This window comes from Drosophila yakuba, chromosome 3L, assembly GCF_016746365.2.
Source record: "Drosophila yakuba strain Tai18E2 chromosome 3L, Prin_Dyak_Tai18E2_2.1, whole genome shotgun sequence".
NCBI lineage: Eukaryota > Metazoa > Arthropoda > Insecta > Diptera > Drosophilidae > Drosophila > Drosophila yakuba.
Genome location: NC_052529.2, coordinates 18,864,453 through 18,891,391, shown reverse-complemented (window position 1 = coordinate 18,891,391; position 26,939 = coordinate 18,864,453). Strand labels below are relative to the sequence as shown.

General features: G+C 42.1%; 3 protein-coding genes across 4 annotated transcripts; 2 read left to right on the top strand and 1 right to left on the bottom strand.

Moving 5' to 3' along the window:
- Positions 1-797: 797 nt before the first annotated feature.
- Positions 798-19,817, bottom strand: LOC6534581 (beta-1-syntrophin). Of its 2 annotated transcripts, none has more exons than XM_039373928.1 (8): positions 19,679-19,817; positions 11,708-12,006; positions 10,813-11,297; positions 3,322-3,531; positions 2,863-3,161; positions 2,527-2,721; positions 2,097-2,465; positions 798-2,043 (listed from the first exon to the last, which is right to left on the bottom strand). In XM_039373928.1, exons 2-8 carry the CDS (start codon positions 11,947-11,949, stop codon positions 1,960-1,962), a joined length of 1,884 nt encoding a protein of 627 aa, XP_039229862.1. In that variant the 5' UTR covers positions 11,950-12,006; positions 19,679-19,817; the 3' UTR covers positions 798-1,959. The 2 variants fall into 2 exon arrangements, with proteins under 2 accessions (XP_039229862.1, XP_039229863.1); XM_039373929.1 differs by having other exon boundaries at positions 2,869-3,161.
- Positions 6,939-9,528, top strand: LOC6539358. Its single transcript, XM_002086215.3, has one exon. The coding sequence runs from the start codon at positions 7,658-7,660 to the stop codon at positions 8,471-8,473; it is 816 nt and encodes a 271-aa protein (XP_002086251.2). The 5' UTR covers positions 6,939-7,657; the 3' UTR covers positions 8,474-9,528.
- Positions 19,818-19,922: 105 nt separating the features above from the next.
- Positions 19,923-20,147, top strand: LOC6534580. The gene has a single exon (XM_002095220.4). It carries the CDS (start codon positions 19,923-19,925, stop codon positions 20,145-20,147), a length of 225 nt encoding a protein of 74 aa, XP_002095256.1.
- The last annotated feature ends 6,792 nt before the right edge of the window (positions 20,148-26,939 follow it).

The window sequence follows — 26,939 nt, the reverse complement described above, 5'->3', positions numbered from 1 at the left end:
CATGTCTTGGTAGCTAACCTGGAATGCTGAAAACCCTCCCTATATTCCTAAGTTTATGCCAAGAACTTTCATTATTTATTTTCCTCAGAGTACATTTATTAAATAAACTTCTTACGAGAAACCATTATGTACATTAATTAAAAATTAATTGAAAATTAAAAATTAGAATATAGATTAACATTTTCTTTAAAATGGATAATTAAAACGGATAATTTGGATTAGTCTTAATTTTACGTACTTGTATCTAGCAAGTTGACCGCAACTGTAAGGAAGGCCTATGCCTTGGTTCTATCTGTGTGCGAGCTTGTGTAGTTTTGTCGGTTTAACTTTGTGATGAGCAAAGTTAGTGGCTTGACCGTGCCCACTGTTGGCCATGCTGGTCACGTTCTTCGGGTGACTTTGTTTTCGTCTAAATGGGAAATGATAAAATTGAAAATAAATTCATATAAACACACACGCTCACAGGAGGAAATAAATGTGTCTTGGGACAGCAAAAACAGCAACAGGCTACAAGTTCATTGATTGCCTGCTGACCCAGAGACATATTTGCAGGCATAGAATGCACAACATGTTAACTTTGTTCACTTTGAGTGATTGCATTTGGCATATTTTAATTGGATTCCTATGGTTGGTTCTTGTCAAAGTAGGGTTAATATAAGCGACTCGTTATCTTCTGAATATTATTCGGTACTAATGTAACTTTCGTTCCCTTTAAAATTGAAATTAAAGCATTCACCAAATAATCAAAAAACCCATTCAAGTTATTCACTCCCATTTTAATAAAAACTCGAGTCCGATATATTTGATGGTATAGTATTTATATATAAGTTTATTGTAGAAGATTCAACACTACTTACGTTAAAAATATTGTACGTCTTATACTTTGTTATTATCTTATTGACTTCTGTCATTACTTGTATTACTTTTGTGTCTTTTTTTGTCTATAACGAAATTTCTAATTTCATAAAATGAGTATGTGTCGTGTTATATTTAGATATAAATGTATAATAATTGCATATGATCGATGGCTTGTACATGAAGAGTGGGGAAAATTGCGAAATGGCCAGGATATACTCGTATCTTTTAGGTAACTGTCTGATTTTATATTTAGTTTAACTGGGAGCCTAACCCACGATATCGACCCCAATGACGAGGCCTCGAGATATGTGTGCTTCGTTTAGATACAAGATTCAAGATACAAGTAGTTAAGTACAATTACGATATTTATTGTTCAACGTTTATGCAAATGTTGTGGAGTTCATAGAATTAGATTTCGTTTTTCAATTTCATTTTAGATGGTAACCTGTGTAAATGGCACACGTATAAAATGAATTTACGTCTACTTACAAGTTATATAAAGTGGTTTTGTTTTGTCTTACTTGTCTTTTCTTTTGGTTTTTGGTTTGTGCTTCGCGTTTTTTTTTCAAAAATCTACTTTTCTTTTCCTGCATTCATCTTTCAGTTAATCCAATCCAACTAATCCATTTTCAAACCCACCAGGAAGCGCGAAATGCTCACTCATCTACCACTATCTAATACTTTCTTTGCTAAATTAACTAAGTCGTAATTTTGGTAGGCCTTGCTCTTGTAAATGTTAATATTTTAGGCAAAACGGAAGCTACAATACTAACAGAATTTTAATATTTCACGATCGTCTTTTAGGCTGATCTACAAATGAGGTTTACAAAATGTCGCGTAATGCGAATTTCTTGATTAAATCTGGATTAATTGACAGATAACAATTATTGCATTTAATAAATGTCTTCAGATATGTCAAGTGTCCAAACGAACAAACCTTAAACACATAAAATAAGTAATAATAATTTGTCGTTAAACAATCTAATAACTAAAGAATATTTCTACAAAATATGCACTGTAGCTTTGTACCTAGTGCAAATGAACATCCATTACACCCAAAACATCAGCAGTTATCAGACTGGTTTCCAATCCCACCTCGTCCTAGGCGATGTTGTGTACTTTAGCCGACAGGCAATTGTGCACGACAAAAACAACCGGCTTTGGACAGCACTCCATGTCCAGTTCCTGCAAATACATCGCAATTAACTCAAAGTGTCCTACTTTCTGGACTCACTCACAATCTCTCCGTCCTCGCCAAAGTCCAGATACAGCATTCTGGTGCCGTCATCCGCGGAACCCTTCAGCTTGTCGAAGGCGAACTGCCACAGCTGCGTCTTCGCGGTGGCCACCGTCGGAGTGGTTGGAGCGAATCCACCACAGTCGTACAGAAAGAAGCCACGATTTATGTGCACAACCAATTGACACTGCCGGCCCTGAAAGAGGCAGCGGAAGGAGAACTCCCTCTGGTAGCTGACCGCCTGATGGGAGCCCTGGACGAGGGACCTGGCCCAGGCGGCCATGTCCCGATGCGTCTCCGAGCGGAGCCAGTAGACGAGCACCCCGCGGGCGGTGCCGCATCGGACGCAGAACACCGTAGTCTGCTGGCCCTGCAACCGATCCAGTTGCTATAATATTTGTTTTCTGTTTCGCAGTCAGCTATGTACTCACGTTCAGGGAGGAATTGTTACCGGCTCCTGCCAGACGCGTCGTGGCCAGGGCGTAGATTTCCAGGGGGCGACTCCAGGCCTCCACCGACCAGGGAGCACTCTCGTATATCCGGAACTCACGCTCCGTAACTGCCACGAATATGGGCAGCCACTTGTCACTCTCATCGGAGCTCTCCGAACTGGAACGACCGCTGGGCTGTTGATCGCAAAAATATACACTATAGAACTAGCTGATATACAAATATCTGGGTAAGGTATTTGTTTCAAATGAACTTGATACTGTGTAAGGTTTGTAAAATCGGTTATGTACTTTTATTGGGGTGTTGGGTCAACTTACACTTACCAACTCGCCGGCTACGCCGCTGTTCGAGGTGCCGCTGCCCCCGCTGGCCGCTCCGCCCCCGGCACTCCCAGAACTTCCCCCGCCGCTCATCCGCTTGCTCAGCCATCCAATATGTTTCAGTTCGCCGATGAGGTTGGTCAGTGCCCGATTTGCCTCAGCCAGAGCCCGCTGCGTGCTGGTGCTCATCGCCGAGTGGAGGGCGTTGAACCAGACCAGTGCCTCCGCGGAGTCCGAGGCCCGCAGGATGCAGGAGTGCACTCCGTCCGGCGAATGCAACTCGAAGCACCGATTTTCTAACGGGGAGAGAGATAAAGCATTAGCTTTGAGTACTTATGGGTATTCAATATATTTAATATTATTATTATTCGAAAGCTAAATACATTTGGACAGTAGCTAATATGCCTAACAACGTTTAAGTGCTGTACAGCTTTCGAATACATAGCAAATTCTTACCCGGGTCGATGTATTTGAGATTCCTGGCCAGATGCGTCAGCTGCAGTGGGATGTATCGCGTATCCGCCCGGGGTGCCGTCTTGGGAGCGGGCGGCGACGTGGGCACACCTGGTCCCAGCGGACAGAGGAAGGCCCGCTGGAGCTCCCAGCCCACTTCCGAGATGATGCTCGCCTTCCGAAAGTAGGGCGTCACTTCGCGCAGGAATTTAACTGCAAAGCACACAGGAGAAACATCAGTGCAAATCAAACGGTATCGCATGAATATGGATGCAGGACGGGATGTTTGAGGTGGGGCCCAGTGTCATCAGCAAAACACTCGCAAAACACACTGCATTCAATCAGCCGAAGTTAGAGCCTTCTTCATCAGCTAGAGCTTCAGCCCTTGTTGCTGTTGCTGCTGCGGAAGTCTTGGCAAACGCTGCGGCATAAATTCATTAGAGTTTCCGCTCCATTTTTATTAGATTTGCACACCCAAAGTCACCCAACTATCGTAAAACTCTTGGGTACAGTGGGCACATCGTAATGGTTTATTACATCACATATTTTTACCGCGAGCTCACTGAAAACTTCAATCAATAGAACATTTACATATTACTGATATTACTGATATTATTATAAAATAGCTATTAAAAACAAAAAACCTGGAGAACGACATAGACTTCATTTAAAACCTTGCTAATTTTTGAAATTTCGTGAATAACTAAGAATTATAATTGGATATGTTCTACATCACTCTGTTCATTAAAGAGTAGACCACTGTGCAACTACTATGCAAATGGTGCTGACGATGCCAGGTGCTCTGGCGGTAACTGGAAAAGTCCCATGCCATAACCACCCACCCAACCCACTTGATATGCTCAGAATTCCGCCCACAACATTTGCACAATTTCCGTTTGCTGTTGCCGTTGCCGTTGTCGTTCTGTTCCTGTTTTGCTGTTGTTACTGTTGTTGTAGTCGTCGGTTGCCATTCGAGTGATTTGGAAATTCAATTTTCACACTTAATGCCATCGGCCGACGGTTGGCGGCGGTTCGTCCGACTCAATTCGTGTGTTTAGCCCGACTAATTAGAGCAGACGGCACCACGACGGATGCATAATGTGCCATTGAGGGGGTCCTGGCCACCCACTTGCTAATTGCTCGGCATTTACGTGCTCCGAAAGGTGGAGCTCCGAGTGCCCATCTCCCGAGCCTTCTGGAGGCCCCGAAAGCATTTGCACTTACAAATATGCGACCGACGGCAAACAAGAGGAGAAAATAAATATGCCAGGAGAGATTGCTATAGTCGACTTCCCCGATTATCAGATACCCGTTACTCAGCTAGGATAGGCGAACGAGAAATATCAACAATATCAACCGGTAGAAATTGGAAATATAAATCAAATTGTGGGCTTTGCGCTGCGTTTATGTTTAATAAACATTGTTTATGCAACCTGCATGCTTAATCTGAATCTTTCTATCTTTTATAGTTCCTGATATCTCGACGATTATGCGTATTTAAAGACTGAACGATGGACTGACATTGCCAGATTAATTTGATCCCGATTAATAATATATATGGTCGGAAACGCGTTCTTCTGCCGAGTCTAGCATACCCTTTTTACTCTACGAGCAGCGACAGGCGCAAAGTGTGATGAAGCTTTTGAGGAAAAAGAGGAGCTTCGGATGGCCGGGCTGGATTTTTTGGAGTGGACTGCAGAGCAAACTAAGCCAAAAACGACAAACGAAAACCTAACTGCCAGCGGCAAAAGTTTAGATGCAACAGCAAAAACAACAATAACCACGGTAATAAGTTTTGCAAATTTTTGCATTTAAGTGTAAATAAAGTTGAGAGTGTGTGTGTTGCTATAAAAACAAACAAGTTATGGAAAAGTTGGCTGAAAACCACCGCAGGCCACAATTGTTAGCTGCCTAAGTATGAATATTTTCGTTTACATTTTTCAAATAAATAGGGTTTTACAAACAATCCACTGAAGATTAAAGTCAAGGATTTGCGCAGTGCTTCTAGCATATGGGTAAAGTCTATATGACTTGAAATGGCGAGTAAACGAATGTTTGAGATGCTTTTATTGCAAACGAAAATTCATGAAAATACCCAGGAAAAGTGCTTGTTTAATTCGTGTTAGTTTTTTGCAAAGTCAAGTATTATTTTCAATAGATTAAAGTGCAAGTTTATATGGCCCCTTAATGCAGCTGCAATAACTTATAATCTTTAGCTTCTAAAATCTGTCATAAATTACAGCATAAACTTGTTTTAATAAATCCCAACATTTTGATCTATTGCATTGCCACTTTCTTGTCTCTTTACGTAAATAGAATAAATTATTTTATTTTATTTTTTAACAGGTATTATATACCCCAAAACTGTTTGTAAGCTTTCAGCCATCCTTCTTGATTGGGGAATTACGCTTGGTAATCATCTTCAGTACTTAAATTCGTTTAAAGAGTTCTTTTAGTGCGATAACATATATCATTAGGCTCCTTGCGTTTTGTTTTACACTGCTTTCCGTGGTCATCCGAACTATAATAATATTACCCAAAACGCATTCATTTAAAACTGCTCTCCGGTTTTTGCCCTTTCCACATTATCCCACTTAATTCACAGCCGGGCAAAAAACTTTTTACACCTTTGCCGACAAAAGGATATCCTGAAAATCCGGCAGAGCTGCCACCCAAAAGCATAAATCAAAGGGGCGACGCGTATAGTGGGCGTGGCCGGTCGAAATATGATATCAACAGCAGGAGGCATTCGGAATTCGGCAAATCGTGCGTTAAAACAAACTTTGCGCAAAACTTTTGCGAGTAAAATCTCACGCGTTCCTGGCGAGGAAGTGGGCAGGTTGGTTAAGAGGGGGGCACTTGAGTGGAGGTGGAACTGGTGGGTTTGTGGTTGGGTGGTGGGTTGTTGGAGCTGCTTGGTGAGTCCGCAAATGTGTGCCAAGCTGTAAAAACCATTGCTAATGGACTTCTGGGAGGCGAAGGCGAGCTAAGCCAACTGTCGCCGCCTCCTCCGTCGGATTCTTCGCTGACATTTGGCAGTCGGAGCTGGAATCCAATTCCAGTTCCCCAGTTGCTGGGCCCCCCGACTTCTACCCGTTCCGCTCCTTATTTAAATTACAATAAGACTGCCTGTGCGCCAATTCTTTGGGCCAAAGTTGTGCGGCCAACGGCCAGCGGAGCTTGGCGAACAACTTGGCCAACTTGTAAATTTAACTTCGAATCAGAGGCTGGCTCGAAGTCGGTGGGCGGAAAGGGGGTGGGACAGTTCTGAGCTGCTGAATTTGTCGCCGCCCCTTTAGAAATGGTTATTACATTTGCGCCACTCTGCGTGCCTATAGATCTGGGCCACTTTAATTTAATGAGCACTTCGTCGAAATTATGAAAACGACCGCAAACCGAAAGCCGAAAATCAAAATGCGCACTCAATAGCAAAACTAGTGGTGAAGGGAAATTTCTGGGCACCAAGGAGCGGGGTAAATTGGCTAATTGATTGGATTGGTTTATCGAGAGGGATGTGGTTTCTACAAACAAGTGATTATGTAAATCACCTTAAATAAAGTAAATGGTAATATGTACTAATCGCTGTTTATTTTTGAAAATGAGCGTGAAAATTGATTACGAAATATTTTTATTCAGATTCGTGTATATAAAGTTAAATAAATTATTAAAGGTGTGATTATAGTATAAATTCTTCAAAGCTTCACTTGGTTTCGTGCATTGCAAATTAATTTTTTTTTTGCAAAGTAAACACATAAAATGTTCTTCAACTTCTAAGCAGAGTAAAGGAGCTTCGTAGCTTTGCCGAAATTCTACGAAAATAGTCGCTGGAATTGGCTCGCTGTAATATATTTCGGTGCTGAAAAGGCGGCGAAATGGATCAGCGGCGGCTCAGCATGGACCTGAGCTGGCCAAAATTAAATGCGAGTCAGACTTTGGGACAGATACTTCAGCTGTGGGCTGCGTGTCATGCGAGGCACGTTGGAGACGATGACGTGAGTCTTGGAGGGCTCAGGCCGAGATGGAACTGAAGTTGTGCGGGATGGGGCAGGTCGGTTGTTGATATTAAAGCGACATTAACATTGAGCTTGATGGCTGCTTTGATGGCCCACGATACGTTTTTAAATGCACGAGTATTGTCAGTTTGTCAGTTTGTCAGTTATTTCACAAATTCGCATTCGTACTATGCATCTGGGATCGAGTGAGTTATCATAACCCCAGGCGAAGGCGACCTTGCGACCGTTACTGAATTCTGATGGGAGCATCGGTGGCACTCCTCGCATAAAAAGGCGGCACCCACAGCAGCCGGGCACAAACAGTTAGCACTCGTCTACCAATCAACATGAAGAGTCAACCCATCCTGATTCTGTCTGTGTGCCTCCTGGCCCTCTCCACCGTTTCCGCCATGCCACAGCGTCGTGCGAAGAGCCAACGCCAGGTTGAGTACTCATCCACACCCTACCCGGCAGCTGGCTTCCGTCCTATGATTCCGTTTAATCTGCCCGGTGAAGTGCAGCCCAAGCTCGAGACGGAACCACTGACCACCAGCACAACGTCTGCGAACGAAGTGGAAACCCTGGAGGATACCGAACCACTTAGCACCACCGAGCAGCAGCAGCCGGAAGCGGAGACGGAAGCGGACTTGGAAGTGTCCATCCGCACGCCTGCCAACACCTACGGAGCCCCTGAAGAGCAGGATCCCCTAGAACCGGACACCGTAGAGGTGGTGGCCCAGGAGCCAGCCCGCGACTTTCAGCCCCCCACTCTGGACGTCGTCGAGGACTTTGCCGCCGATGGCGCTGCTGTTGCTGGTGGCGAGCAGCCTGTTGCTGATGTCCCTGCCCTGGGCCAAGCGGAGTCGCAAAACGATGAGTCGGAGGTCAAGGCCGTCACCCCAGCTGGAACCTATGGACCACCCGCCGGCACCTACGGAGTGCCTGAGCTGAGCGAGACCGAAAACGAGTTGGATCTGGAGGAGTCGCAAGTTGAGCTCGTTGAAGAGGAGGCGGCGGCGGAGGAGGCGCTGACCAACGAACTGACCAGTGGCCGCCTGATCCTGCTGCCCTTGGGTGCCAGGGGATCACAGTTCGGTCGCCTTATCCTTGCCGTAGAGCAGCCACGTCTGCGCCTCAGGAGCGAACGACTGAGGAGGATTTAGGGATTCACTTGTTCAAGGGGATTAATTGAAGGAAAATATACGTACTTGTTTCTACTGAATTTGTCTGTGTTCATTTGGTACTTTTTCTGTTATTCGTAATTAGAACGCTCAACAGAGTGGTTACTTAAGAAATTATGAAATTTTATCTCACTAGAAAGTTATAAATGTCAAAATACCTTAGTAGGTTAAGTTTTAAAGGTTTTCTCCATACTTAACCCATTTAAAAGTGGGTATTAGATTATAAAGTAATGCCTGTCTTATTAAGTACTTATTTAGCCAATTTAATAGTTTTCGTTGAATATACCTGACAATTTTATAGATTTTTGAAAGGACTTATTAAGGCGACTGTTTAACTGGAGAAGCTGCCCAAAAAATTATATGTCGGGATATGGAGTTGGCTGTGTCCATGGGGGTCCTCACTACAATCCCAACTAGAACTCCAACTCCAGCAGCGACTGAATCCTTTTCTCCATTATTTCGCAGAGGAAGAGTTTTGCAGGACAATTCTTGTGCACGGCTCATTGGCTTGTTAATGCAACTGGTTCGGCATGTGATTGGGTCACGCCCACAGAATGCACAAGTGGGTGTATCTGGAATTGCCGCTTGCGGGGCACTGTGTGTATTTATGTGTGTGCAAGGACATCCCACCCATACATCGCCTAATTGATGCTTACTATTGTTTATTGTGTTATAAACCAAGAGCCGAGTGGAGCCCAGCAATACACAACTCAGTGAAGATGAACAGGAAACAATGCACCAACTTCGCTTGACAATTTTGATTAGGTATTGTCCTTCGTCTGTCTGCGATTATGATTACGATGAGGATGTCCTAGTGTGACTATGTACTTGGCTTGTTATTAGCTCTGGCCTGGGTCTATTGTGTCCCTTTTTAGTGTCATGTGGATGTGCCCAGGGCCAAAAAATTACTTGCTTATTCAATGTGTTCGTGCAGTTAAGCGAGATTCGCTAAGACGTTCAAGAGTTGAGATCAAAGGGGAGCCAATAATCAAGCAGTTTGTAGCTCCAATTGATAAGAAAGATATGTTTAATATCGTCTTTGCATTCGAGGATTTAAAAAAGGGGTATTCAATAACCACCAAACAGGCAAGTACTTTGTAAGTTTAAAGGCCGTCAAATTTGTTTTTCCGATAGATTAGCGAACATTGATAATAGCTTCCAATTTCTTCCGATTTGTTGCAAACCGCTTTCATCACCTAAAACCCTTACTATTGTTATATCTACCAGCTCTGGCTTGTCAGCTACTAAGATAGTTGAGAATGCATCCTATAATCCCTGTTGCCCATCATCCCAACCTGCCTCAACGTGAATCGTTCTCGCTTTTTGCCATTCGACGCCACTGGGCGTTGGTGTATCACCCACATGGGGCGGCTATGTATTTTTGGGCCATTTGATCAAATGGAAAGAAAACTTTTCTCATTACTCATTGCCAAGACGGAGCAAACAAACCAGGCAACGCACCAACCAACCAACCAACCAACCAGCCAGCCGACAAACCAGCGCAACTAGCGGCAGTCAACAGCTAACAGTCAACAAAAGTGGAGTGGAGTGGTGGGAAAAGGGGGATTCGCGGCAGAAGAGGGGCAGGATACTGGGGGATTTACAACAGGACCCAGCTGCAACAGTGGCAATAGCAGTCGCAGTGGCTGCGGCAGTGACTCGCATGTTTTGCTGAGTAATCCCACGTATGTATTTGCACTAAAACCCTCTGTTCCGCCTTTCCAGCTCGCTACACCACCATGGGACGGGTGCCACAACAACGGGACAAAAAAGAATCCCCACTGTCGGTCAATTAATCACGGTTGAACAAGTTTGTAAAAGATTATCTGTGCTGGATTGAGGTTGGGGGATAGGAACGGGGAAAATTAAAGACGCAATTTATCACAAAAACAAGCAGCAGCCAAAACATACTTCAAATTTATTGTTACTGCGGGGGATCTGCATTTCGAGTTGGATTCTAGTTAATAGTTGCGGACAGCGATATAGCCTTAGCCTCAGCTATGCAAGAGAACCTCAAATAACATCCATGTAGCTCGAATAAGTACTTCAATATGCGATAAGTTGTCCAAATAATATGGCGATATGAAGCAACTATTGCTTATTTCTACATATGTGTGTTCTCTGTGCCAATCTATCCCACTGTACCCAACTGTTCGCGATGGCTCTCATAGTTCACTTCATAGTTTGACTCGCGTTTTTTAAGCTCTCTCCTTTTTCGGCACTCCACCTTTCCCCTTTCGTGTGTGCGAAATGTTTTACGCAAATAACAATTTGACATTCTGGTAGGGGGAGTAACAAATGTATCATCATTGTGTACCCACCTTCCAGATCCACCACTCGACCGGACCGCTTCAGAGCCCTCACCGCCTCGTCGTGGGTGGCGTCCCGCAGCTCCTCCCCGTTGACGGTTAGGATGGCGTCGCCCACGTAGAGACCTTTGGCCTGGTCGGCGGCCATGCCCCGGAAGATCTTCGAGATGAGGATGGGCATGCGGTTCTCCCGGCCGCCCTTGATGGAGATACCCAGGCCGTTGTTGTCCGACTTTATGATCCGCACATGACGCTTCTGGTTGGCCACATGGTCAGGTACGTCGCACATATCCATACCGCCGGCGTCGCCAGCATTGTTGTTGTTGTTCAGGCAAGAATCGCGGTCCCCATTGTCAATGCTGCCGGAGCCGTCCAACTCTGTGTCCTGGATATTCATACCGTGCAGCGACGCGGAACTTGGCAGGGTGCCGTTCTGGCCACCTCCACCTGTTCCTCCACCGCCTGCGCCACCGCCTCCTCCGCCACTGTGATTGCTTCTGTGGGAGAAAATGATGGTTGCATCATTAGCAAAATCGCAGGTTACCTTTATAAGTAATGGTTAATAGGCAGGCATCAATGATCTTGAGCAGACTTAAACGCCTAAAAATCTTAAGGATAAACAACTTGATGTCTAATATCTTTTATATTAGCCTACAATCTACAGCGTAACAACATTAAAAGCATTATACTCAGTACTCGTTAAGTAACAGGCTATACCAGAATTGGAAAAAGTATGTAAAAGGTAAATGGACGGAATTCCCTTTAGCTAAATTACGGGTAGTCGAGAAGTTCTTAAATTATATTAAAGCCTCTTGTCCAAAAAGCCATACAAAAATCTTTTGACCCAAGAACCTCAAACATGTTTTAAAAAAAAATGTTTTTTTGTTCCTTATAGACCACAACTCACCCCATGGTTCCATTTAGGGTAGTAGATTGTCCATCGTTCGAAGGCTGCGCCGCCTCACAGGACTCGTCCAGACTGACGGCCAGGAAGTCGGTTTCCAACGTGACCAGGACGCGGTACCACGCGCCGCGCACTCGCGTTTCCATGTTGCCGCATCGCAGTCCTGAGGGCGATGGGGAGTGCTGCTGCGGAATGGGCTGCTGGGCCGCTGGCGGGGTTCTCCCCAGACTCGAGGATTCCACCATGATTCCTCTCTGACTTGAAATGCGCACTGCTGATATGTGATTCTACATTGTAGTCGCCTAAAAGAGCAGAAAGAATAAAAACATATTATTTTAAATGCTTCACCTTGGCATGCAGTTTTAAAATTTATAAGTTAATATTTATGTTAAAGCCAAACAATTGATATTTTTTGTGACCCATACTAATAAATCCGTAATTTGTGGCATTTCAATTAATTGCATGCACAAATTTAGCATGGCCCAGCATTAAAGTGCTTTCTTGCTGCATGTGAAATTTATTAATTGGCTGTGTGCGATAAAATAAAAGCTTAGCCAAGTTTATTGGTATTTGAGCAATAATTAACAATGTGACAGTTGAACGGATGCTAAGTCAAATAACACTAATTGCGAAGATAAGCGATTAAATTTTCGCTGTGGTTGTTAAAGGAATGCAACGAAAATTGACCAGTTTAATTTGTGCCATTATAGAAATACACCTCAATTTCGTAACCAGGTGAGCCAATGGGCCAATGAGCCAATCTTCTGTTTGACATGCAGATGACAGAGGCTGGAGGGAATTGCTGGCGATAAGCGGATATCAAATTAAATGTCCGGCATGTGGATGACACACACGAAGGCAGAAATGCGTAGCGGAAGAAGGGACATTTGTCATTGTTTTGCCAGTCCCAGGATTTATTGCATTCTCCGACAAGTCAAGAAGATAGGAGTATTCATGGGTGGAGATGGCAAAACCAGTGGGGGAATGCAAAAACCCGTGGCATTTGGGGCGCACATCCTTCGACATCCGGCCACATCCTTCCACACACTCCTTTCACATCCTTGGCAGCCGCAGTGCAACAGTTCCCCCCCGCTTGGAGCTCTGCAATTACGCATCTTGTCGCCGCCGCGGGACTTTTTTCTATGATTTTCTATTTGACAAGTTGCCACTCTCCGAGGAGCAGCAGACCTGCCAGAGATCCCATCGTGACACGCCGGGGGGAATCCCCCAGTTTGCAGGGAGCAACCAGCAACCAGCATCCACATCCAAATCGATTTCGTGCTCACGCTCTCAACCGGTAAAGGACTGCTCCAGTCAGACACATCCTGTTTCTGTGATTGTGATTGCGCCCGTGTGAGTGCCATTTGTATGTACATTTCCGTTACGATTCAGCAGGAAGTAATTTTGCCCCTGCTCCTCGAATGTGCTGCCGTCACCAAGTCTGTTTACTTTGCAATTTATTGTGCAACATTTGTAATTATTATTGCAATGCCACAGCTCAAGGCCCCCAGAAGACTTGGCGAATTTTATAAAAAACTTTCCAAGTGTGTGACTGCTTGAGATGAAGGACGAGGGCGCTGGCAACGTTGTCACCAACACGCTCATAATTGTAAACCAAAACAAGTTCAGAGGGTGCATGAATATATTCATTTAAGGATACACGAGGCCTGACTTCTGAGATTGGGAAGGAAATGCACATGCAAAGGGGTTTAACAATTCGCTTCTCAGTAAGTTATCAGTTAATGCCAAAAGAATTCAAAATGAATTTCCAAAAGTTAACCTCGCGATATTGCTGCGACCTCGAAAAACTAAGAACAAATATCCAAAACTATTGTTAAACTCTATTAATATAAGCGTCGAATGGTTGCAACTGTCCAGATACCCTCGAGAAGAGCATAAAAAGAAAGAGTCCGCAAACACAATAGTTAAATAAAATCATATTCAATTTAGGAAAAGGTCCTCAAATTCAACCGCGAGTCCGCTGCTTTTATTTCCAAGTAAATATAGTATTGTAGACCCTATTTTTTTTACATAAATAAAAATGCTAGCAATTTACATTGCGCTATACGTATTTGCAAACTGCCACAGCAAACTGTAAAAAACAAGAGAGAATGTTATAGACGAGTTTCCAGACTATCTGATACCCGTTACTCAACTAGTGGAAGTGCGAAGGAGAAATTTCAATACTAACAGTTTTTGGCAGTTTGTGGCCGTGTCAATAAGATTTTTGGCAAATCGAGAGAAATTTACAACACATTGTGAATCTCAACCTTCTAGCTTTTCTGAGATCTCGACGTTCATACGGACGGACAGACGGACGGACATTGCAAGATTGACTCGGCATTGATCCTGATCAAGAATATATAAACATTATATGGTCGGAAACGCTTCCTTCTGCCTGTTACATACTTTTCAACGAATCTAGTATCCCTTTTACTCTACAAGTAACAGGTATATTAAATATTTGATAATTTGCGAAAAAATCTAGCAGTGAGAGCTTTAACAAAATAGCCCGTGTGTAGACCAAAATAAATGTGAAACGTTGGTAACAGCCCGCTGACATGGCCCAAAGGAGATTAGACTGTTTGTAGATGTGGGTCACGCCCCCTTTGTACCACCCCGGCAATCAGACCCCCTTTAGCCCCTTAGCACTATTAAACACCAGCCCATGTCATCGCCTAATAAGCGCCGGACGTCGCTTGTCGCCAGCGTTCTGTCGTTTTTCATGCTCTGCTTTAGCTAATTTAATGCCAGGCGGTCATAAATTATGCGCCCAAAAGTAGGCAGCGCGAAAATCGTCCAAAAAAAATTGAACTTAAATGCTGGGAAGTGGCAGCAGCTGCTGCAACCCATACATATACATGCCACCCAGGCACATACACATGCAAGTTGCATTCAACTCGCACAGAATTTTTTCGCGCTTTCGTGTAATAATTTTTTTTTGGCCCCGCTTTAAGGCCCGCCTCTTTCGTCCGATTTGTTCGCTTTGTTTTTTGTGCAAATTTTTGTAATGCAAACTTGGTGATGGGCGAAAAAGGAGGTCCTTTGTATCGATACATAAAGCAGCAGCAGTACCAGCATGCATGCAGCACCCCAATGCGGAATTGCCATAAATACGTAAAGCTTTTTTCCTTCGCATCGGCCTCTCCCGCACACTCCTTCCGTCCGAGCGGGAAAATATTACCCTGCGTAAGTGTGTGTGTGTAAATGGGAAGTGTGGGTCTTGTGGCGGAGCCATCAAAAAGTCATAAAATCATAATTTGTAAACGAGAATTTATTTCGAAAAATATTTATGGCCGGCTCTGGCTTCTTTTTCCCGCCGCAGAAGCTCCATGGAATTTTTGCTATTTGCTTCGCTCTCTAGATGTGTGGGTGTGTGTGTCACTTGGTGGGTGTGGGTGAGGGTGTGGGTGTCGGTGTGCAAATGTTGCTTCATTAGAGAGAGTGGCAACTGGCGCCCTCACATTGTTTCCCCACATTAATTTAATCCGCATCCTTTCCCGCCGCGACCGTGCATTTAATTCTTTTTATCTGAACCATCCAGGGTTCCGGTGATTTAATGGTAAATGTATGCAAAAATGCTGCGCCGGTTGATGGCGGAAAGGTCTCCTATACGTTTAATGGAATCTTGATCGTTATCGGCCAAATTGACAACGATATATTGCGGATGGATGGCGGAGAAGGAAAGGCCATGCTGAATGGTCGACTTTTTATTGCATACTTTGGGGCTCCTGGGAAAATGGTGGAAGAAAAGTCCAGTTGAAAATCGTTTAATGTTAATGGAAAAATCAATTTCAAAGTAGACACAACGATACATTTTTACCATTTATGTTTTCTAGCGAGTGCACCTTTGAATAATCTAGATATTTAATGCAAGAAACCGTTCACCTTCAGAAAATATGGAATATAATTGCTGGGTCGTGCATAGCTGAACAAAGGACTTTTCTAATGGTTATTTAACGTCATTTAAGCCAATTCATCGTCCAGTTTTTCGCCGCTCTCCTTTTTTCGTCATTTGGCCCTACATTGGCTTCCTTGCCTTTCATTACCTTCCTACCTAAGCTTCGATTAAGGTAGAACCCACATGGGGAACACTTGACGCTTGGCCGTGACACCGCCTTGAGCCTTCGGCCACAGAGCACCTACCACCCGACCTTTTGACCTCGCCAACCTCGACAACCCGTCGCCCCACGACCTGTTCCACCTCCTGGCCACTGATGCCATCGAAGCCTCTTAATCATTCTTAACAATGCCGCCACACGTTGGGCTGGTATTAAGCTCTCATGCCGCTCAACTGGTGAAAATCGATACGCATTTACGTACGTATACTCGGAATATCTACATATAAATTGCGCACTAATGATCTTTAAATACACATAATACCCAGAACATGCCGCACACACGGACAGCTTCACACACTCGAACTGTGGACCGAAAAGGGAGGATGCCCTGTTGGTTTACCCACTTTGTTACCTAGTTATTACCTAGTATTGTATTGTTAGTTATATTTCCAATGTGAGAACTCAGCGGAAAAAATGCATGAGCATATACATAAGCATAGAGTTTACAACTGTTGATAAATACAGTAAATTTATTTTGGTAAGTTTGACAAAAGAGAGAATCAGTACTTCTACTATTGTGCACTGTATTGGGATCTATGCAATATAAAATAATAACTTCGTGAATCAAATTTGCCTGAATAATCATAAACCCTTGCATGCTTACTCTAATCTGATTCAATATTTTTTGTACTACTGCTAAAACATATGTACATAAGTATATACGAATATCTAGTATGATTTATAGTATATGTATAGTCACACATGAAAATTATTTAATAGAATTATAAAATGGCTTGTCTGTATAATAAAGGGAATAGCCTTGATCCTACATATAACTCATTCCATAATGAAAGGTACGTTTTCTTTTAATCCCCAATTGCACACCTATTTATAGTCCCTCACTACCGCTTATTGGAGTCCCAGTGTGAACGCGGCATTCACAGTTGACCTAGCCTCCTGCTGTCGGTTCGCCACTCATGTGTGTGGGAATCGGATAGATAGTTTTTTCATGTGCTCGCCGCAAAGCCGCCGCTGCGACCGATAAAAGCCAAAACAAACCTCCGAGATTTGCTTATTAGCACATACACCACCGCCCACACAGCCTGGCCCTCCCCCTTCACCACACTCAGTGCCACCACATAACCCAACTCCGTCTGACAAATTATTCAGCATTGATTAATTATGAAAATGCGTTTATATCGATTGTATTGTGCGGGGTCGGGGGATTATGTCTGTGTGTGTGTGTGTGTGTGTGTGTGTGGAGGGGTTTTGTGTGCATCGACTTTTTGGGCGATGGTTTTATATCCACAGCTATGGTGTTTGCCCAATTTTAATCCCAGAACCACTTCATGTCTGCTCAATTTTGATGGTTATTAGTTTAGATAAAGAACAAATTTCTTAAACATTATTGAATATATAAATTGCTGAACCAAACTGGTTTCTGTACTGGCTGGGAATAGTTTTTGGATATTACAGCTTATCTGTGATTAAAATAATAATAATTATTCTATCAATCCAAGCTATCGCTAATGGGAAGCCCCATTAAAGACAAATCAAGATATCCACCAGATTCCCAACGGCAATCCGACAAATACTACCAACTGATTTCTGGCAGTGCAGAGCGACCAGGGGATTATTATGTTCCGCCGTTGGCAAACACTCAACACCCCCAATGCAAGCATGTAAATGAGACGTTCGGGTTGAAGGGGATCGCAGGTGAAGTGGGTGGTGGTGGGTGGAGCTGTGCTACAAGGTGTGCGAAGTGTCTGTAATCGCTGAAGGCGGCTAACAGCAGGTGGCCAGAGACAAAAGTCAAGCAACAAACGAAGGGAGAAGGGAAGTGCGGATGCGTACAATGCCGTTCTCCACTTATTAATTGCCAGTGTCTTGGCATAATTTTCACTCATTTGTCTGTTGACTGCAAGTGGGATCTCCTCACAAACGAAAAGAAATGGCAATGCACTGAAACCTTTCGACAAACGACAACCGAAACCACTTCATTCTGCGCCTGCACAGAAGCAAATTTAGTTTAGTTTAAAACCTTATTGTGGAAAAACGTATAACAGTAACATAAATTAACGTAAAAGCTAATTGAAAAGAAAAGATAAAAATTAAAATTGCATACACTGTCATAGTTAACATGATGTTAAATTATATCATAATAAATATGTCGCTTGGTTGTACCTCTTATCGATTTCAATTTCTGAATAATGTACTTGTAATAATTTAGTAAGAAAGCTACTTCACTAAAACAATTCAGAAACATTTAAAGGACTAACAATATCCATGAACAAAGCTCCATTAAGCTTCTTTACTCCTTCCTTACTCTCAGTGTACTGTTTCATGAAATGCAAAATGTGATGATGCAGCTTCATTAAGAGCAATTTAAGTGCGATATTTTCCCGACGATACCGTCGCCGACGCCTCTCAGTCACATCGCTGAGCTGTTGAAAGGCGCAATGGATGCCAGAAGGTAACGGAAACAAATGGAACAAAAGCCGGGCCAAGAAAGGAACTAAGCAGCCAACAAGATGGTGAAGTGGGGATTTGGGGAGCCGGGGGCTAACAGACCAAGTGGAAATGCTCTAATGCACGTAATTGCACGTCGCTCTGATTAAGTTAGCGAAATTTGGTTTCTTTTTCTGGGAGAGAAAGCAGCAGAATGTTAAGCCAAAAAGCGGATTACACTTTTCTAAAAACATAGTTTCTATGCCCAATATGAAAGTGGTCCAGGAAAGGGTACCGCTTATAATTAGGTCGCTTTTCTAACCCCAAAAACCCCTTTAAAATATACATAGGTGTTCGGGAATTTAGGGAATATATTTTTTATCCAATTTGTTAGCTCCGGTTAGAGAAAATAAAAAAAGTGGACGATACAGTAAAAGTTTCCCACATTTACATTTATCAAAATTTTCGGAAACTTGAATTTTTTGTAGTTGAGTCGGAGTAAAGCATATTATTAGTTATATGCAAAAAACAATAAATTTGGTAACCAGCTCAGAGACGTTCACAAATACTTTTCTTTCTTGTTCATCTCATTAACATTAAAACTAAATCACCACTTCCTCATGAGATGGTACATAATTTATAAGATGGTCAGTACAGTGTCAACCTTATATCTTTAACTATAGAACACGATATGTGTTGGCATCCAATACTTCTAATCAAAAACGTGTCTGTGAGACCGTCTTACATAAGGTTTTCACTTTGTGGATTTATTATTATGGGCCTTATGAGTACAGTTAACACATTTAACGCGAAAACGTAAGGACAATTTCAATGCCTTAAATGGCAAAAATATTTCTTAATCGAGGCACAAATTATATCAATTTAAAACCCAAACACATCACAGTATGAAAATACAATTTCATGATGAAAATTGGTCTTTATGGCTTTCACTACCCTAGTCCCGTCGTAATACTGATCCCCACCCCTCCGAAACTTACCCACACATTCAAAGGGAAAGGAAATGGGCAAATGGCAACAAAAAATCATAGCAGTGGTTATCTGTCAACACATATCGGCGAATGCATGTCAATTACCGCTTAAATGCTTAGCACAAAAAGCCGGCAAAAGGTGCGGAGTGGGAGGGTAGTTGCTTTGAGTGGGTGGGTAGCGATGATGATGATGATGAATACCGATAGTAAACGGAATTAACTTTCACGCAACATAACAGCAACGACTGCAGCAGCGGCGACTTGAATGAAAGAAAAAGCTTACGCCGTCGCAGAGACGGAGCTTTCCGGCAAAGCGCGCGTAGTAAATGTGCGGGTGGTGTTTTGGGGGAGGAGTGCGGCATAGGCCATCGCTGCGTGGGGGGCACACTCTTTGTTGACAAGGAAACATATCCAAGAAAATTTTCAAATAATATTCAAAGACATGAAAAATGCGAAGAAAATCGGTTACCACCTACCATTCGATCGTATTGCGAAGTACTTTGCGAAAAACAATTAATGCTCAGGAACTAGAATTGGCGCCTGCGCATGAACACACACCTACACTCTGACACACACTGTGGCGCTCCCGAGCTCCAGTGTGTGCGTATGTATAGGGATTTTTTGCTTTCAACTTATTTTGATTTTATTACACTAATCGGCGGCTCCCTTTTAATTCAGAGTCCAGAAAACATGGTCATTTGATATGCCAACAATTACGCGATGCGACGTCGAGCGAAGTCAACACTTAACATTAAAAAATGCCGTACTACACTATTGGTCGGCCAGTTAGCTCTTAGCTTTTTGTCTGTCGCTTTTCATTATTATTGTTTGTTCGGCGGAGACGGCGGCGCTTGTGAAAAGCCGTTGGAAAAGCGCGATGCTGAGTTCGTTGGCGTTGGAAAGTCGCGAGGCAATAAAACCTATGAAAATTCACTTTTTTGGTAAATAATATATGATGCGTGTTGTTTTACCCCGCGATTTATCGGATATCGAGGATTTACGCTGTATTTTACAAATATTCGTAAATGGAACCGAATGCAACGCGGCTAAGATTCAGAATAAAAAGAAATTTATGCGCGCAAGAGCTTAAATAGACTGGGCTCTCACGAAAAGCTCCCTCTCTTACAAAAAATAAGGGACGGATAAGCTATGTTTAGCAACTTAGGCTCTTTTGTTGCAGCGACAAATTCACAATGACAAAGTTGCTGAGACAAAGTTGCAAGAAAGACGGTGCAGACACAGAGTTTGTTTATAGTGTTTCAGCCATTTATTTATAACATTTAATTTATAACAGTTAAAAACAAGCACACATTTTATCGAAAACCATGACCATTAACCGAATAAAACTTTTACACAATTTCAAAATATTTTTAGGTTTTATTGTTTTTCTTACTTTTATCATTATGCCAAAAGAATTTTAAATTTCTCTCTAGCATACCCACAAGCTGGGTAACGGGTATTTGTAGTCGAGACGCAGTTTTAGACGCAATAGGGTTTCCGTCATCGATATCTATTCGATGTTTGAGTTATTCGTTTTGCAAAAGCTTGCACAAGGATAAAATCGTAAATATCTAAAAGAAGAACCCCCTTGCAATATGTTCTGAAGTCTTTGACCCGACTGTCGGTCTCGTGTGCGCAACCGTCACCATCGATACAGATGGCGCTGGCGTAATTTTCAAAGTATTTTCGTTGTATTTTCCAGTTAAGTCGATACAAGTGATAAATATAAAAACAAAAGAGAACGCTATAGTCGAGTTCCCCGACTATTTGATACCCGTTACTCAGCTAGTAAAAGAAATTGCAACATTGTTTGTCAAATCGAGAGAAATTCACAAAACTAATAATAAAATTAAAAAACATCAAAACATTTTTCAAAAGTGGTGGCGTGGCGGTTTTGGCGGTTTGTGGGCGCGGCAACTAAATCCACAAACTTGCGCTGCCTATATGTCTCTGGGGTCTGCATGCTGAATCTCAACTTTCTAGCTTTTACAGTTTCTGATCAAGAATATATACTTCCTTCTGCCTGTTAGATACTTTCAACGAATCTAGTATATCCTTTTAATCTACGAGTAACGACTATAAAAATATTAAAAAAATCAATCCACTATAATCAATAACAAAATAGATAGTTTGAAATCGGTTAACTTGTTGTTTATTATTAAACTGCTGTAATAGCAGATGAAACGAAACTGCAGATCAAACTCCAGTTCCCGCAGTGTGAACACTTAATTTGCATTTCTTGATTTTGATTGGAAACTCGCATAAGTCTTACTGAATACCGTTTTTATAATTGAATTATTTTTGGTATTTTTTAATTACTGCCTTACTTTTCTCACTCGCTCACTTCCCTACCTCGCTCACTTTCCTGACTCGCTCACTTCGCTCTTGGCTCGTGGAGGAATTAAACGTCGTTGTGCTTAGGATTACTTGCTGATGCTTACTGCATTCGGTCATAAAAAAATTAAGTCCGATTAAACTGTATCTCTTATTTTCTTCGAAGGAAATTGAAATTTAATTTAAATTATGTGCTCAAGAGTAATCGGCTTAAAAGTTTAATTATATTCAGTAGCTGTAATTAATTTAAATTATTAAGTTCTGTTTACTTGATGTGCGCATTTTATGGGGTTTCTGTCAGTAAATACTCTGCTTTTCAGGCAATTAAAGTAATCATAAACTTTTTAGACAAAGCAACAGTAGTGTCTTCTTCGAAAAGCAGCAGCACGTGGTATTAGCGCGAAAGATTACTACTCCACAAATACGATCCAAATAAAGCACTGTATGGATCATGCGACGGGGCCTGAAAAATCCAGCGATCACATACGACCCGCAATTGTCTAAGATCGCCGAACACAATATCCGAAATACCTCCGAATGGAGTTACATCATTGCTTTAGGCGAGAGTCCAAATGAGAAAACATTGTTGCACCAACCATAAAAATTACACACAGTAAAATTTTTACGTAAGTTAGGTCGCATCCAACTCTACCATTATACTCCTTGGATAGGGACTGAAATAAGGTTGATATTAGTCTACTTTTGCCGACTCCTGCTCCGTCACCTACGAACTTATAAAAGGTTCGATTTATCCTTGCATTATGCAAAACATGTGTAAGGAAAGTTTTTTGCTCCAAATTTAGAGATCTAACTAAATTTGCTAAGTTTAAAGGGGATATCAGTGGCGGATGCTTTATTACCCGGATATTGCTACCCGGATCAACATCTAACAAATCGTTGTTTAATCATTAATTCGAGACGATATTTCAGTAATTGCTAGTGCCCTAAACTCCTTATTAGGTTCGGTCTCCTTTTCTTCATTTTCTTCACTATTATCTACTTTCATGGCCCTTCTAAGCGCGTCTTCTAAACTATCTATGGCATTATACTTTTTAAAGTTGGCTTTAAAGCCTCCTAATTCTCCTTATAAAATTCCTCGCAATTTTTTTGAATTATATCTACCTGTTCGTTTCGCCAAAGAGAAAAAAGCATTACTAATGATCTAAAATAGTTTTTCCTATCTGTATTAATATTAAAAGGCCTATACCTAATAATACTAGCTAGTAAGCTCTGCTTACTCCAAGGCCGGCCCTGCTGCCAGTCGGAAATGCGGCCAAATGTTTATGCTGCCGGCTCACACATGCGCTGTCCATGCGCGCGTTGGGAATCGCAGAAGGGATGAGGTGCAGGACATACACAAGTGCGCAGTTACGATGGCGGTCCAGTCCAGTTTTCCAGCAACAGCCAGCAAGAAGAACTGCTTGACGATGGTCCCCGCAGCGAAACGACGACGAGATTTCCTGTAATGAAGAGAAGAAGAGAGCCATTAGTTATCTCCTCTACATTCTTGAATTACCTCTTCTTATGTCATTAGCTGCTTCTCGCATTAACTTCGAAATACCCCGTTGGGACTTGTTAATATAATTTATAATGTAGCTACAGCAAGCAAAAGGGTCCAAAATTAACTGGATATCTATATTGGTCCTTTGCATAGAAAGATTGTGTTTAATATAAGCATTTACTTGAATTTCTGCAAATGTTCTTTTCAGAAAAATCTGTGGTTTTTTCAAACTAGACCTAATAGCATAAATGTAGCCCTCGTAACTGAGGCTCCCATGGTTGTGAGAAAGAAAATTTTCAAATATGCTTAAATGGCTAATCATCTGCATGATTGCGAAGTAGAAAATCTCGAATTTTTTAAAGTTTTCGTAATGAAGAGAATTTTGAGTTGCTTCGGGAAGTGGATTTAATATTTCCGTCCGGGGCATTGGAGGGTATGGAATACCGAAACGACAAATAGATTGTCCCCGCACTTTTTTAAGACACGAATGCCCGTGCTTATGTTTTTGGAATTCAATATACGGAGCCAAATCTGGGTTTGTAGCATCCACAGTTACAAACTGATCAATGAAGGCTATTACAGTACGCATAGACTCTTCATTGTTTAAATCCACTTTTGGGGCATCTTTCAGCCAAAACATGCCGTGAATATGAGGCGAACCTCTCTGTTGAAACTCAACTCGCCAGTAATAGGTAGTAACGAAATTACTTCCAAAGACAACCCCAGGCTTTTTCATAAGTTTTAAAACTTCTCTATATCTGTAATCAAAATATCTAGCGCACGTCACTGGGTCTGTTCTTATAGGGCGCGCCTTTTCCCTAAACTGCAAGCTTAAAGCTTCTTCTTCATTTATATTAACCCTATCTACATTGCGCTTGAGCAGTACTAACAGCTCTGGCCACCTAGTTTCAGCGGCCGATAAAGTTATGAAAAAAGTTGGCAGCCCAAATTGGCGTATCATGGACATGACCTCTTTCCTCTCATCTTCCTATATCCCTCATCATGACAAATGAGGTTGCCCATAAAATCTTCATTCAGGACGTTAGCAGCTGTAATGGCACTGGAGGCACTCCGCTTGCGTAAGCAAGTTTAAATATTTTTTAGAAATTTTATTAATTCCAACTTCTTATAATTAAAGAATAACTTATCAGTTCGACAACCTCGTCTATCTACATTCCTAAGTTCTGGATCTAACTATGGTTGTGTAGCTTTCTGAAGATGGTCTTTTAATGCCAGCATATATGCTAAGGAATGCCAGTTCTTCAGAATCAGCATCAAGAATTACGTCGAGAGGCTTTTGGCCCTCACCTGGAGCTATTGTAATTCTCGTCATTCCTACAGTATGTGTCTGGTTATTCTCAAGCAAAGTTTCTTGTCCTCCAGGATTTAGTTCTTCGGCTTCTGTACTGCCCTAGCCCTAACTCTGTTAGCCCTATCACGCTCTCTTTCTAATAAGCGTTCCTGTGTATCTCTTGCCAGTGCTCGACGCAGGGTATTTGCTTCTTGCTCACCCGCGCGATACACGGTATCCAAGCGCCTTCTTCTACGGTTGGCAGTGTTTTGTTCCTGCTCCATAACCCTAATCTCGCTATTTTTTCGCCTTTCAGAACGACGTCGAGTATAGGCTGCTAGCTCAACTGCGCGAAGAGCAGGATCCAAGTGCCTTTCCCTATGGCCAGCAGTATTTTGAACCTGCTCCACAGCTCGATTCTCGCTATTCTGTCGCCTTTCAGAACGACGTCGAGTATCAGCTGCTAGCTCAACTGCGCGAAGAGCAGGATCCAAGCGCCTTTCCCTATGGCCAGCAGTATTTTGAACCTGCTCCACAGCTGGATTCTCGCTATTTTGTCGCCCTTCAGAACGACGTCGAGTATCGACTGCTTGCTCAATTGCGCGAATTGCAGGTTCTAGACGCCTTTGAGAACGAAACTGAGAGTTAGATTCTTGCTCAATCGCACGAACAGGAAGATTCAAGCGTCTCAACCTTCGCGACACTGTATTGACGCCCTGTTCTGCATTCCTGACTAACGAGTCTTCCCTACGCCTACGCTGAGATACTGTACTCTCCACCTCTGCATATCCTTCATTTTCCCTATTTATCCTATTTCTCAACATTTGCCTTCTTGCACGTTGAGAAGCAGTGGGTCTATTTAGACGAGGCATTTCTCAGAATTATATAAACGACTTAATAAAATATTTATAAAATATATATTTTAAAATTATTATTTATTGAACACAGAAAAAATACTTAACAGAAAAATAATATAAGAATGAGTATTTAAAAAGACTCAAGCTTATTTTATTATTTTAAATATCAATATAATTTAAATAATAGTATTAGAAGTATAAGTCTTTATAAAGACTAACACTTGCAGCACTATTAAACAAATACATATAAATATGTAAAATAAGTATGTATAAAAATATAAAAATTATTCTTTTCAAATTTGTATTTGTAGAATTGTAGAATTTGTAGAATAGATTAAAATTAACTGTGAAAAAAGCGAAATAATATTAATTTAAGAAAAAGTCTATGAAAAGACTTAAGCTTAAATTATTATTATTAGAACCAACCTAACTAAATTAATAGTATTATAAGTACAAGTCTTTAAAATGACTTAAACTTTTAGTACTATTAAGATTATATACGTTGAGTACGTATATGAATAAAAATATAAGAGTAAGCTTTTAAAAATGGGAAAATTTATAGAATATATTAAGATTAAATGTGAAAAAAATAAATACCAGGTGTACAAGTATGAAATGTCGTTTTTTTTAAATTAAAAAACACGTTAAATTTTGTGGAAAAAGAAAAAATCATTTATTCAAAGTATTTGCCGTCGCTAGCTACACATTTTTCCCATCTCTCGGGCAATTTGTGGATTCCACGCCAGTAGAACTCATCGTCTTTTGCGGCGAACCATCGAGCCATTTTTTCACACTTTCGTAAGAATCGAAGCGCTGCTCAGCAAGTGCGTGTCCCATCGAAGCGAATAGGTGGTAATCGGATGGGGCCAGGTCTGGTGAGTAAGCCGCATGCGGAAGCACTTCCCAATTGAGTGTTTCCAACGTGTCGCGAACCGCTCTTGCCGTATGTGATGGAGCGTTGTCATGGAGAAAAATGACCTTGTGTTGTCTTTTTTGATATTCCGGTCGTTTTCTCTGAAGCGCACGGTTCAAATTGATCAATTGTTGTTGGTAGCGTGCCGTATTCACCGTTGCGCCGGGTTTCAAGAGCTCATAGTAGATGACACCGCTCTGATCCCACCAAACACAGAGCATCGTCTTCTTGCCAAAGCGATTCGGTCGAGCAGTCGATGTGGCCGGTTGTCCAGGATCAACGTATGATTTTTTACGTTTAGGATTAACAAAAAAGATCCATTTTTCATCGCCAGTAACGATACGATGCAAAAACGACTTCCTTTTGTATCGTGAAAGCAAAATTTCGCATGTGTTTTTGCGCCTCTCCATCTGCCTCTCGTTCAACTCATGTGGCACCCATCTACCGACCTTCTGAATCTTTCCCATCTCTCGCAAGCGATTGGAAACTGCTTGTTGACTTACTTCCAACTGCTCTGCGAGTTGTTTTTGCGTTTGAGCATCGTCTTCATCCAATAATGCTTGCAGTTCGGCGTCTTCGTACCTTTTTGGTGGTTTTCCGTGCTCTTTGTCGTCGACGTCAAAATCACCACTTTTGAAGCGTTGAAACCACCGTTCACACGTTTTCACAGTTGGTACTTGTTCGCCAAAGGCTTCAACAAGCATTCGGTGCGATTCCGCTGCTGTTTTCTTCAAATGAAAACAGAAAATTAACACTGTCCGCGTTTGCTCTTTATTCGGCACGAAACTCGACATGTTGACTGCACTGAGAGTAAACGATAATGACGCTCGATTGGCGCAAA

Coding starts and splice junctions, on each gene's coding strand:
- LOC6534580 (XM_002095220.4), top strand. CDS start 19,923: ATGCGACGTCGAGCGAAGTCAACACTTAACATTAAAAAATGCCGTACT.
- LOC6539358 (XM_002086215.3), top strand. CDS start 7,658: ATGAAGAGTCAACCCATCCTGATTCTGTCTGTGTGCCTCCTGGCCCTC.
- LOC6534581 (XM_039373928.1), bottom strand. CDS start 11,949: ATGGTGGAATCCTCGAGTCTGGGGAGAACCCCGCCAGCGGCCCAGCAG. Junction 3,162..3,321: donor TCTCAAATACATCGACCCGG/GTAAGAATTTGC, acceptor TCTCCCCGTTAG/AAAATCGGTGCTTCGAGTTG. Junction 2,044..2,096: donor TTGGCGAGGACGGAGAGATT/GTGAGTGAGTCC, acceptor ATGTATTTGCAG/GAACTGGACATGGAGTGCTG.